Genomic DNA, 13,593 nt, shown 5'->3' on the forward strand with positions numbered 1-13,593 from the left:
AGAGACATACAGCCTCAGTCATGCGTGTGTGGTTTACGAGGTAACACAGCCGTTCACACATCAACCCAGGGTTTAGGCCTACCAGGCCCCCACCTCACCCCCCACCTCCTCCCTGCCTTCAGATGCTATCTGTGGGACAGTCTTTAGGCCTGCCAGAGCCGGGTGGCTAGGATTATGGGAAAGCTCCCCAGATGGAGGGATAAGGAAGAGAGGAAGAAAGGACAGGCTGATCAAAGCGCTGGGGCCTCTTTGTGTCAGGCTGTGTTAGAATGGCTGGGGCCCGGGGATGGGGCCCGGCTGTGGGGCCCGCTGAGGCTCTGTTATAATCCCTAATGGGGATTAGAGAGGAAGATGGAAGCTGCTCCATCTCAGGGGATGTACAAGATAATTAGGGGAAAGTAACTGCTGGCTGTCAAATAGGAAGTGGAGCAGTCAAGAGACTTAGATGAACACAGTAGGTTCATGAAAAGTGTATGCACTCACTAACTGTAAGTCGCTCTGGATAAGAGCGTCTGCTAAATGACTAAAATGTAAAATGTTCAACCAGACATCCAGGTGAGGCCGGATAAGATGTTGACTTATAGCCTACTTAGTGCACAAACATAGTAAACAGAATAAAATATACAGAACAGTGCTATTCTTTGATATTCCTGCCATAGCCGTGGGAAGTAGGGGTGCAGCACCCCAGAAAAATGAAAAGGACGTTTTTTTTTTTTTAATGGCCTTCCGAATGGCGCAGCGGTCTAAGGCACTGCATCGCAGTGCTTGAGGCATCACTACAGACCCAGCCGTGACCGGGAGTCCCATAGGGCGGCGCACAATTGGCCCAGTGCTATTCTTTGATATTCGGCTTAGGGGAGGGTTTGGCCGGGGATGCTTTACTTGGCTCATCGCGCTCTAGTGACTCCTTGTGGCAGGCCGGGCGCCTGCAGGCTGACCTCGGTCATCGGTTGAACAGTGTTTCCTCCGACACATTGGTGCGGCTGGCTTCCGGGTTAAGCGGGCGGGTGTTAAGGAGTGCGGTTTGGCAGGTCATGTTTCAGAGGACGCATGACACGACCTTCGCCTCTCCCGAGCACGTTGGGGAGTTGCAGCGATGAGACAAGATCGTAATTGGATATGACAAAATTACTAGTATTAGCGGACCGATAGTTGGAATTGTAAGAGTTGTTGCCATGTCCCTTTCTCTGCGATTGTCATTCTAATGGAATCCAGAAAGAACAAAACCCTGTCCTCAAACATTTACATCAAAAGGTGCAAAGTTATGGGCAAAGACACAAAACATCCACATCAAATTAAAAGTTTTCTTGATCAAATAACATGGAAAACAACCACTTTTTGTAAAGTAATAATTTAGCATCCTTACAAACCACTTAATGTAAATGTACATTACCGCATTGTACATAGGCTGGTCATCTAGGTTTGTACCTGTAGACTTTTAGTATTATTTAAGTATTATCAGATTAACTGTTTTGTACAGATAATTATCAGACTCAAGTTACAAATTCTGGTAAACACAAAAATAAATTAAAAAAAGTAGAGCACTGGGCCTTTACTAGTCCTGTATTAGCGGACTGATATAGACGTCTTCAGCGCAGGCAAAAAAAACGCAGCACCCCCCAAACTACTTCCCGCGGCTATGACTCCTGTGTGTACACTGGATTTTAATCCACCTCAATAGTGAGATAAAAAAGCTTAGCAATATTGTCAGCTTGGTTTAATGGATCCTCATTAAGCTCAATAAGTAAGCCATTAGCCTAGATCCCATTGGAACAGGAGGAAATGAGTATGAAAGTATCTTTCCAATAAACAGGAGTAGCCTGACCGTAGCAGCAGGGCGAGGTTACAGAGAGCACTGCTGTCAGCTCAACATCCAATCCATTCTGTGCTGTGAGACGACAACAACAGTCAGTACTTGAAAGTATCTGGTTGTGGAATGTACACTGAACAAAAATATAAACACAACATTTAAAGTGTTAGTCCCATGTTTCATGAGCTGAAATAAAAGATCCCAGATATTTTCCATATGCACAAAAGCTTATTTCTCTCAGATTTTGTGCACAAATTTGTTAACATCCCTGTTAGTGAGTATTTCTCCTTTGCCAAGATAATCCATCCACCTGACAGGTGTGGCATATCAAGAAGCTGATTAAACAGCATGATCATTACACAGGTGCACCTTGTGCTGGGGACAATAAAAGGCCACTCTAAAATGTGCAGTTGTCACACAACACAATGCCACAGATATCTCAAGTTTTGAGGGAGCATGCAATTGGCATGCCGACTGAAGGAATTTCCACCAGAGCTGTCAGATAATTGAATGTTAATTTCTCTACCATAAGCCGCCTCCAATGTAGAGAATTTTGCAGTACGTCCAACAGGCCTCACAACCGCAGACCACATGTAACTACGAGAGCCAAGGAGGTCCATATCCAGCTTCTTCACCTGCAGGATTGTCTGAGACCAGCCACCCAGACACGTGATTAAACTGAGGAGTATTTCTGTCTATAATAAAGCCCTTTTGTGGGGAAAAATGTATTCTGATTGGCCGGGCCTGGCTCTCCAGTGGGTGGGCCTATGCCCAGTCATGTGAAATCCATCCATTAGGGCCTACTGAATGTTTCAATTGACTGGTTTCCTTATATGAACTGTAACTCAGTAAAATCTTCGAAATTGTTGCATGTTGTGTTTATAATTTGGTTCAGTGTAGTACATTCCATGGCAGCAGGACATGGAACACTATCTCCGTAAGACAGGCGGGGTGCCGGGCGCTGGGGGACGTGGTGTGAGAGACGCGCTGTTATTTCAGACCCCTGGGACATCGGTCTGTCCTCACTCCACATCTCCGTATTGTCATGGAGATCACACTTAATAGCTCTGTGATCCTGCACAAGACCTCCAAATTAGGGTATCTCCAGGCTCCATACTTTGGGCTGAGAGCATAGGGTTACATATAGAAAAATTGGAAAGATACTCAGTTGACAAGCACAGTATGCCAGAAATGAACAATTAAGAGATAGTAGGATGATCAAGAGCAGGGAGGAGTGTCAGTTTACATCGAGATGGGACACAAAACACTTGTGAGAGACCTCAACGCAGTCTGTAACAGTGTGAGAAACCCCACAGCAATGATTTACGGGGTTCGCTCAGTTCACACATCCTTTATCATGGTTATTCTACTGGTGTGACCAGAGAGCATAAAGCAGTTGGCTGGATGTCCTTTGGGTGGTGGACTATTTTTGATACACACAGGAAACTGTTGAGTGAAAACCCCAGCAGCGTTGCAGTTCTTGACACAAACCGATGCACCTGGCACCTACTACCATACCCCGTTCAAAGGCACTTCAATCTTTTGTCATACACAATCCATGTCTCAATTGTCTCAAGGCTTAAAAATCATTCTTTAACCTATCTCCTCCTCTTCATCTACACTGATTAAAGTGGATTTAACAAGTGACATCAATAAGGGATCATAGCTTTCACCTGGACTCACCTGGTCAGTGTACAGTGAGGGAAAAAAGTATTTGATCCCCTGCTGATTTTGTACGTTTGCCCACTGACAAAGACATGATCAGTCTATAATTTTAATGGTAGGTTTATTTGAACAGTGAGAGACAGAATAACAACAACAAAAATCCAGAAAAACGCATGTCAAAAATGTTATAAATTGATTTGCATTTTAATGAGGGAAATAAGTCTTTGACCCCTCTGCAAAACATGACTTAGTACTTGGTGGCAAAACCCTTGTTGGCAATCACAGAGGTCAGACGTTTCTTGTAGTTGATCTTCTCCAAGTCATTAAGGTTTCGAGGCTGACGTTTGGCAACTCAAACCTTAAGCTCCCTCCACAGATTTTCTATGGGATTAAGGTCTGGAGACTAGCTAGGCCACTCCAGGACCTTAATGTGCTTCTTCTTGAGCCACTCCTTTGTTGCCTTGGCCGTGTGTTTTGGGTCATTGTCATGCTGGAATACCCATCCACGACCCATTTTCAATGCACTGGCTGAGGGAAGGAGGTTCTCACCCAAGATTTGACGGTACATGGCCCCGTCCATCGTCCCTTTGATGCGGTGAAGTTGTCCTGTCCCCTTAGCAGAAAAACACCCCCAAAGCATAATGTTTCCACCTCCATGTTTGACGGTGGGGATGGTGTTCTTGGGGTCATAGGCAGCATTCCTCCTCCTCCAAACACGGCGAGTTGAGTTGATGCCAAAGAGCTCGATTTTGGTCTCATCTGACCACAACACTTTCACCCAGTTCTCCTCTGAATCATTTAGATGTTCATTGGCAAACTTCAGACGGCCCTGTATATGTGCTTTCTTGAGCAGGGGGACCTTGCGGGCGCTGCAGGATTTCAGTCCTTCACGGCGTAGTGTGTTACCAATTGTTTTCTTGGTGACTATAGTCCCAGCTGCCTTGAGATCATTGACAAGATCCTCCCGTGTAGTTCTGGGCTGATTCCTCACCGTTCTCATGATCATTGCAACTCCACGAGGTGAGATCTTGCATGGAGCCCCAGGCCGAGGGAGATTGACAGTTCTTTTGTGTTTCTTCCATTTGCCAATAATCGCACCAACTGTTGTCACCTTCTCACCAAGCTGCTTGGCAATGGTCTTGTAGCCCATTCCAGCCTTGTGTAGGTCTACAATCTTGTCCCTGACATCCTTGGAGAGCTCTTTGGTCTTGGCCATGGTGGAGAGTTTGGAATCTGATTGATTGATTGCGTCTGTGGACAGGTGTCTTTTATACAGGTAACAAGCTGAGATTAGGAGCACTCCCTTTAAGAGTGTGCTCCTAATCTCAGCTTGTTACCTGTATAAAAGACACCTGGGAGCCAGAAATCTTTCTGATTGAGAGGGGGGGTCAAATACTTATTTCCCTCATTAAAATGCAAATCAATTTATAACATTTTTGACATGCGTTTTTCTGGATTTCTTTGTTGTTATTCTGTCTCTCACTGTTCAAATAAACCTACCATTAACATTATAGACTGATAATTTCTTTGTCAGTGGGCAAACGTACAAAATCAGCAGGGGATCAAATACTTTTTTCCCTCACTGTATGTCATGGAAAGAGCAGGTGATCTTAATGTTTTGTACACTCAGTCTAGTTCATATACAGTATGTTTGGGTGTACTGTATGATAAAGACAGCAGACAGGTGGACCTCCAGCAAAGGGGCTGACAGGGACATGCTCTCGTCTCATCTGGGGCGAGTCTGAGTCCACATCCCAGTCCTGTCCTGCAGCCCAGCATGTAGGGAAACATTCCTCAGTTATTAGGGTTATTGTTTGTTTGTGTGTGTGCCTACATCCCTATTACTCTGTCAGAAAATGTCTTACTTAGTAAAGCCCATAGCTTCATCTTGGCTAGGAATACTCCCACAGAGGAACATACTCTTTACACTTTCCGTGGGCAAACTATTTGGCCTGAAACATATTATTCTCCTTGAGGCTTTCAAACCAGTGTTCTTTCAGCAGAGAATTTGTTTAAGTAACACTGCACTTAGCAGGTATTTGGGCCCTATGCTTCAAATATGAGTAATTACTTACTTTGCGTTTAGGTAGCGTGCTATTTGGCATGTATGCCAATTGAATCTCAAACAAGAGTGAGAATGTTGAAAGGGGCTTCAATACAGTCCAACTCCAACTGCTGCTCAGCCTTACCAATTAAACAGGTCAACAGCATCAGACTCACACTGAAGCCTCTCCACCCCAACAGCATCCAAGACAGAATGTGCAGGGACCCCCCCCAAAAAATCGGGAAACGTCATCTCTCGTCACATTCCTGATAGAAATATGTCGGGAAAGTTTAGTCACACTTAAAGAGGACAGCTACAGCCATTGGAAGAGGATTCCACAGAATGTGACAACCAGAGAATCTGTTCTATATCTTAGGCCTAATTACCCACATGAAAAAATACTATAGTATACTATGGTATAAATACTATAGTATTCACTGCAGTGTTTTTGTGGACTTTACTGTAGTATTCACCGTAGAAAGTCTGAAAACACTACAGTGAATACTGTAATAGTTACAGTTAACTATAGTATAAATACTATAGTAAAAGAAAACTGTAGTTTATACTATAGGGGAAAAGGAAAGGGGATACCTAGTCAGTTGCACAACTGAATGCATTCAACCGAAAGGTGTCTTCCGCATTTAACCCAACCCCTTTGAATCAGAGAGGTGTGGGGAGGCTGCCTTAAAGGAAAGCTCTATATTTTGGTATTTGTTTCATTAGTCCATTGTTGATATAGTCACAAAATGTTTTGCATGCTAGCAATCAAGTTTTCAAGATATGTAACTTTCAAAATACAGAAATCTGGCCTATATCATATCATATGATGCAAAATGCATCATACGGGCCAGATTTCTGTATTTTGAAAGTTACATATCTTGAAAACCATTTCCTATAGTTCTACACATTTTGTCATGGGGCAGAAATATGTTTTGGTTGTTGCAGCTTTAAAGATAATATCCTGCAATTCTACACATTTTGCCATAAGGCAGAGAAAACAGTTTTAAAGCTTAAATTACAGCTCATTTATGTAAAAAAATAAAAAGGAATACAAGAGCACTTTCCCAACAATGGCGGGTAAAGAAAAGAAAGATTTGCAAAATAAAAAAAGTAAATAGTAACTTGTGGAGTACTGTCGATACCAATATCCCTGTGAGCCTCCCAGGCCCATGTTGCCCAGAGTTAAGAACATCAATTGTAGATGAATAATATTACATTGTATTGCATTACACACTTTAAACTTACTACAGCTTACTAAAGAATTCTACAATAATTTGTCGTATTTTTTCATGTGGGTAAAGACAGGGCTCTACGGTGTGACCATTTTACTCGCATATACAGAGCCTTCGGAAAGTATTCAGAACCCTTGACTTTTTCCACATTTTGTTAGGTTACAGGCTTATTCTAAAATTGGTTAAATTGACCCCCTAATGACAAAGCAAAAACAGGTTGAGACATTTTTGCTAATCTATAAAAAATAAAAAGAACTGAAATATCACATTTACATAAGTATTCAGACCCTTTATTCAGTACTTTGTTGAAGCACATTTGGCAGCAATTACAGCCTGGTCTTGGCTGTGTGCTTAGGGTCGTTGTCATGTTGGAAGGTGAACCTTCGCCCCAGTCTGAGGTCCTGAGTGCTCTGGAGCAGGTTTTCATCAAGGATCTCTCTGTACTTTGCTCTGTTCATCTTTGCCTCGATCCTGACTAGTCTCCCAGTCCCTGTCGCTGAAAAACACCCCCACAGCATGATGCTGCCACCACCATGCTTCACTGTAGGGATGGTGCCAGGTTTCCTCCAGACGTGACGCTTGGCATTCAGGCCAAAGAGTTCAATCTTGGTTTCATCAGACCAGAGAATCTTGTTTCTCATGGTCTGAGAGTCTTTAGGTGCCTTTTGGCAAACTCCAAGCGGGCTGTCATGAGCCTTTGACTGAGGAGTGGCTTCCGTCTGGCCACTATCATAAAGGCCTGATTGGTGGAGTGCTGCAGAGATGGTTGTCCTTCAGGAAGGTTCTCCCATCTCCACAGAGGAACTCTAGAGCACTGTCAGAGTGACCATCGGGTTCTTGGTCACCTCCCTGACCAAGGCCCTTCTCCCTCAATTGCTCAGTTTGGCCGGGCGGCCAGCTCTAGGAAGAGTCTTGATGGTTCCAAACTTCTTCCATTTAAGAATGGAGGCCACTGTGTTCTTGGGGACCTTCAATGCTGCAGAAATATTTTGGTACCCTTCCCCAGATCTGTGCCTCGACACAATCCTGTCTCGGACCTCATGGCTTGGCTTTTGCTCTGACATGCACTGTCAACTGTGGAACCTTATATAGACAGGTGTGTACCTTTCCAAATCATGTCCAATCAATTGAATCTACCACAGGTGGGCTCCAATCAAGTTATAGAAACATCTCAAGGATGATCAATGGAAACAAGATGCACCTGAGCTCAATTTCAAGTCTCATAGCAAAGGGTCATTTTTTATACATTTGCAAAAATGTCTAAAAACCTGTTCTTGCTTTGTCATTACGGGGTATTGTGTGCAGATTGCTGATTATGTTTTATGTATTTAATCAATTTTAGAATAAGGCTGTAACGTAACAAAATGTAGAAAAGGTCAAGGGGTCTGAATACTTTCCGAAGGCACTGTATATATATTTGGCTGTGCAACCTGGAGTTTTAACTTAGGAGCACCAGTGTGACTAGAAACAAATCCCCAGGATGATCATTGTTGCAATGATTACTTCACTGTACCGCAGCCCCTGAGTGCCATGGAGAATACACTGAGCACAGATTCATGACAGGCATGCTTACACCATTACTAAAGAAAATTGCTTATCATCTTAAATATTTTTCATTGTGCTCCTACATTTCTTTGTGTGCTCCTACATTTTTCAACTTAGGCGCACGCGTGCTCCTTGTAAAAAAGGTCAGCGTAGAGCCCTGAAAGAGCTGGCACGCTCAATAAAGCATCGAAAGCGGCACATCAAAAGCGTCTTTAGAACAATAGAGGAAGAGAGAGAGAGAACCTATTAAACCTGGGTGGTAACACTGGTCAGTCAGATGCATGACTAAGTCTGTTGTCAGGAAGACAGAAGAACAGTACCAGGCACCCGGTGGTATGACTGCCCCTCCTTTGGACCTCAGAAATAGAAGCCCTGGGCCCTGGTCTATCTGGCCTATTGTCAGACAGACCCACACACACACAACAGCCAAGACATCCTGGCTCCCCACTGGGACCACTGAATGGAAGTGCAGGAGTAGGGAGGAGTGCATGAGAGGTGGAGGGAAAGAGAGAGACAACCCCTTCAGAATCACTGGACCTTTAGAAAACAGCCTGAGGTGAAAACCCAGGCTACACCCCAGCTCTCTGTGCTGTGAGGTCTACTGGGTCTACCTCCCATGCTGATCATCATTATCCAATGACGATGCATGAATTGTTTCTTACTGTCAGCAGCAATTCATTGAAACTAACACTTAACCATATGCCTCATTCAGTCCCTTCCAGTTCCGACCTCAGTTACTCATCCTGAACAGTGTACCTCACCTAACTCACAAGAGGCAGTCATAGAAAGTCCCAAACATCCCCTTTCACAACATCCGCCCGACAATCATCCGTTCCCCAAGGCCTCTTAGAGTGAGACGTGTGATTGAGGGAGACAGAGGGGAGGGAGGGAGGGCAGGAGAGGGAGAGAGACTCTGAAAGAAGAGGGACCTCCATCCAAAAGCAGGCCACTGGGCATTCCCCTCCTCTGCTGGTCCATGTGGCCGAGGGAGCTGAAGTGACCCCCTCCGGATCCTCCCACTGGGGACCCTTCACATCTACAGCTGGTTGCGGCTGCAAACGGCTCTCTGTCCACTGCTCTGATCTGCTCCCAAAACTGGCTGGCAACCTCCAGTGCAAACGTGCCACGTGAGGATTTCCAGAACCTAAAGTGAAGCGAAATAAACCAGCTAGCCCCCGCCACATCTGGGAGGGAGAGCTGCAGCGAGCAGAGATAGGCAGTGGTAAACACTGGCCCCAGCCCCTACCCTCCTCAGCCTTGTTTTCAGTAATGATCATGGTGTTGGGTTTCTGCACCGCTGCCTGTCACACTCACTTAGACTCATCACTGGGGTTCTCTCTCACACATATACACACACGTACATAAACATGTTCAGAGAAACACACACACGGACCCCACCCCTAAACATAGAAACACAACAACAGCCCCTGAGATAAGCTCTATGGAGAAACCAATTGGCTCGAGGACAACATAACACACAGAGGGCTAGTGAAAGTGTAGTATGGGTTACATGGATAATTCTGTATTGTATTACCATTGCATTCTGAAAACATGAGCGATTTCCACAATGAAAGCTCCAGAGGTGACTCCACACTGTGAGAGAGGTGAGGACAGACCAGGGGTCCCAGAGGCATAGCTTAGCCTAGAGGACTCCCTGCTGGAGACATGTGAGATGATTGGAAACTATATTGTCAGCAATGATAAACCAGCATTTTTGGAAGCTCAAACGTATACTGCCTAGTAACTGTTGAATTGGAAATAGACTTCAGAGAGGGACATATTGAAAATGAGTCTTAAAGGGACATCTTATCTTGCAATCCTCCGGCTGATCCTGGATAAGCCGCTGTACCCCAGCACATACACCGGCATTGCTGTCCTTAAATTTTGGTGAGATTATCTGACTAGTTTATTCCCTGTAACGATCCTTTAGTGTCTTCTTCTCTGGTGGGGGTCCTGATCCACATAATCCTTCTGTTAGGAAGATTAGTGACCAAGTGGGCATGATTGGCACAGTGCCATTCTGAGAGAGACCAGTGAGACATGGCAGCGCACCCTTATTCTGCTGATTACTGCCTTTTTCAAACCAATTAAGACACTCATCCCTCCAGCTGTAGTAGACAGCCCTGTGTTGTGTTCATTTAAATCAAATACAATTTTATTGGTCGGGTACACATATTTTGCAGATGTTATTGCGGGGGTTAGCGAAATGCTTATGTTCCTAGCTCCAACAGTGCAGTAATACCTAACAATGCAAAACAATACATGCAAATCCCAAAAATGAAAATAAAGGAATTAAGAAATATTGAAATATTAGAATGAGCAATGTCAGAGTCCGGAATATAAATATATACTGTATGTACACTGCTCAAAAAAATAAAGAGAACACTAAAATAACACATCCTAGATCTGAATGTATGAAATAATCTTATTAAATACTTTTTTCTTTACATAGTTGAATGTGCTGACAACAAAATCACACAAAAATTATCAATGGAAATCAAATGTATCAACCCATGGAGGTCTGGATTTGGAGTCACCCTCAAAATTAAAGTGGAAAACCACACTACAGGCTGATCCAACTTTGATGTAATGTCCTTAAAACAAGTCAAAATGAGGCTCAGTAGTGTGTGTGGCCTCCACGTGCCTGTATGACCTCCCTACAACGCCTGGGCATGCTCCTGATGAGGTGGCGGATGGTCTCCTGAGGGATCTCCTCCCAGACCTGGACTAAAGCATCCGCCAACTCCTGGACAGTCTGTGGTGCAACGTGGCGTTGGTGGATGGAGCGAGACATGATGTCCCAGATGTGCTCAATTGGATTCAGGTCTGGGGAACGGGCGGGCCAGTCCATAGCATCAATGCCTTCCTCTTGCAGGAACTGCTGACACACTCCAGCCACATGAGGTCTAGCATTGTCTTGCATTAGGAGGAACCCAGGGCCAACCGCACCAGCATATGGTCTCACAAGGGGTCTGAGGATCTCATCTCGGTACCTAATGGCAGTCAGGCTACCTCTGGCGAGCACATGGAGGGCTGTGCGGCCCCCCAAAGAAATGCCACCCCACACCATGACTGACCCACCGCCAAACCGGTCATGCTGGAGGATGTTGCAGGCAGCAGAACGTTCTCCACGGCGTCTCCAGACTCTGTCACGTCTGTCACATGTGCTCAGTGTGAACCTGCTTTCATCTGTGAAGAGCACAGGGCTCCAGTGGCAAATTTGCCAATCTTGGTGTTCTCTGGCAAATGCCAAACGTCCTGCACGGTGTTGGGCTGTAAGCACAACCCCCACCTGTGGACGTCGGGCCCTCATACCACCCTCATGGAGTCTGTTTCTGACCGTTTGAGCAAACACATGCACATTTGTGGCCTGCTGGAGGTCATTTTGCAGGGCTCTGGCAGTGCTCCTCCTGCTCCTCCTTGCACAAAGGCGGAGGTAGCAGTCCTGCTGCTGGGTTGTTGCCCTCCTACGGCCTCCTCCACGTCTCCTGATGTACTGGCCTGTCTCCTGGTAGCGCCTCCATGCTCTGGACACTACGCTGACAGACACAGCAAACCTTCTTGCCACAGCTCGCATTGATGTGCCATCCTGGATGAGCTGCACTACCTGAGCCACTTGTGTGGGTTGTAGACTCCGTCTCATGCTACCACTAGAGTGAAAGCACCGCCAGCATTCAAAAGTGACCAAAACATCAGCCAGGAAGCATAGGAACTGAGAAGTGGTCTGTGGTCACCACCTGCAAAACCAGTCCTTTATTGGGGGTGTCTTGCTAATTGCCTATAATTTCCACCTGTTGTCTATTCCATTTGCACAACAGCATGTGAAATGTATTGTCAATCAGTGTTGCTTCCTAAGTGGACAGTTTGATTTCACAGAAGTGTGATTGACTTGGAGTTACATTGTGTTGTTTAAGTGTTCCCTTTATTTTTTTGAGCAGTGTATATGATGGTGTGTATAGACATTATGGACAATAAATGAATAGACAAGGTGTATACAGCAGTAGTTATATAAGATAAGCCATGACTAGAATACAGTATATACATATGAAGTGGGTAAAACAGTATGTAAACATTATTAAAGTGCCCAGTGTTCAATGACTATGTACATAGGGCAGGGTTGAGTACCGGGTGGTAGCCGGCTTGTAACAGTGCGTTTGTATGTCCCTGTGAATCTGACAGAGAAATGTACACACACACACACAACTCACCCGTCGTTGGAGCAGGTCATAAACTCATCCTTAATCTTGGGGTGCCAACAGCCGCTGTTCAGCATGGCAGTGTGACCCTGAAATAAAAAGAGACAGAGAAACATAGTTAAATGGCTATAATTTTACCCAATCAGTACTGAGGAATCTGGATTTAAACAAGTAACAACCAAACATCAATTTTACATAGAGTGGCACATGTCTTGCATAGCAGCCTGATCTCACTGCTTCTAGTTAGCCTTTGGTCCTTCTCCAGAGAAAAGAGATAGACCCAGAGGGAAGGAGAGACCCCCCCCCCCCCCCAGAGACTGAGCCAATGACCCCTTAACCCCAGAGCCAGCCAGGACCAGTGGAGCTCCCTCTGCCTCCAAACTGTGAGCTCATAGCACTGTGACCTCCAGCAGGGCTCTCCTCTGGTAAAAAAGCACACACAGAATTAGCCATAACAAATAACATCTTCAAAGAGCGACTGCCCAGAGAGAGGCCTCTCGCACTGAGAGGGCAGGGGATTTCTCCGGCATTCAGCAGAGAGAGTTCAGACATGACATATCTCAATCTGACAGAGCAGATAGGAAGGAGCGGGCTTCGTGCACAGGAGTTGAGCAGAATGACATCAGTGTGTGGATTGTAAAGAGAGGCCTGCCTGCTCACTGTGCGATCCCATTTTCCCTTTTATCATGGGACTGGACACGTCCCGGTTTTCACCTTTATCACGACATATCGAACACAATCAAACCGTCATTATATCTCAGCATTTAAATGCTATATCTCTCTATACTGTAAAATACAAGGACTACTTTTAATATTCACGGATGGAGAACAAAAAGTATTTCAACCTATACTTGTAATGTTTAGGGTACAGTCCATAAACGGTGTTGTATGTTTAGAGCTTAAATGGTTTGTAAATGTCGGAATTGCTTCCATGTTCTGGCAAACGGCATTAAAACAAACAGCTCTGGTCAATCACAGTGATAGCCTTTTAATTGGACTGGAGGAAGTACCATTGCTATGCACATCTGATTCCCCTGCTCCCCAACAGAACAGGAGAGGACAGCCAACTGCCAATGCCTAATTAGAACCAGACTGATACAC

The 13,593-nt window shown here is 45.0% G+C and overlaps 1 protein-coding gene across 1 annotated transcript in view; it reads right to left on the bottom strand.

Annotated features, from left to right (window-relative positions):
* The window catches only part of wdr70 (WD repeat domain 70), a 70,481-nt gene that overhangs the window by 43,174 nt on the left and 13,714 nt on the right, over positions 1 to 13,593 (bottom strand). Inside the window, exon 9 of the mRNA XM_084159203.1 lies at positions 12,505 to 12,581. Coding sequence (XP_084015329.1) covers positions 12,505 to 12,581 — 77 coding nt within the window. The remainder of the gene's footprint in view (positions 1 to 12,504; positions 12,582 to 13,593) is intronic.

The sequence above is a fragment of the Coregonus lavaretus genome (assembly GCF_964263955.1).
Source record: "Coregonus lavaretus genome assembly, chromosome: 4".
Taxonomy (NCBI): Eukaryota; Metazoa; Chordata; class Actinopteri; order Salmoniformes; family Salmonidae; genus Coregonus; species Coregonus lavaretus.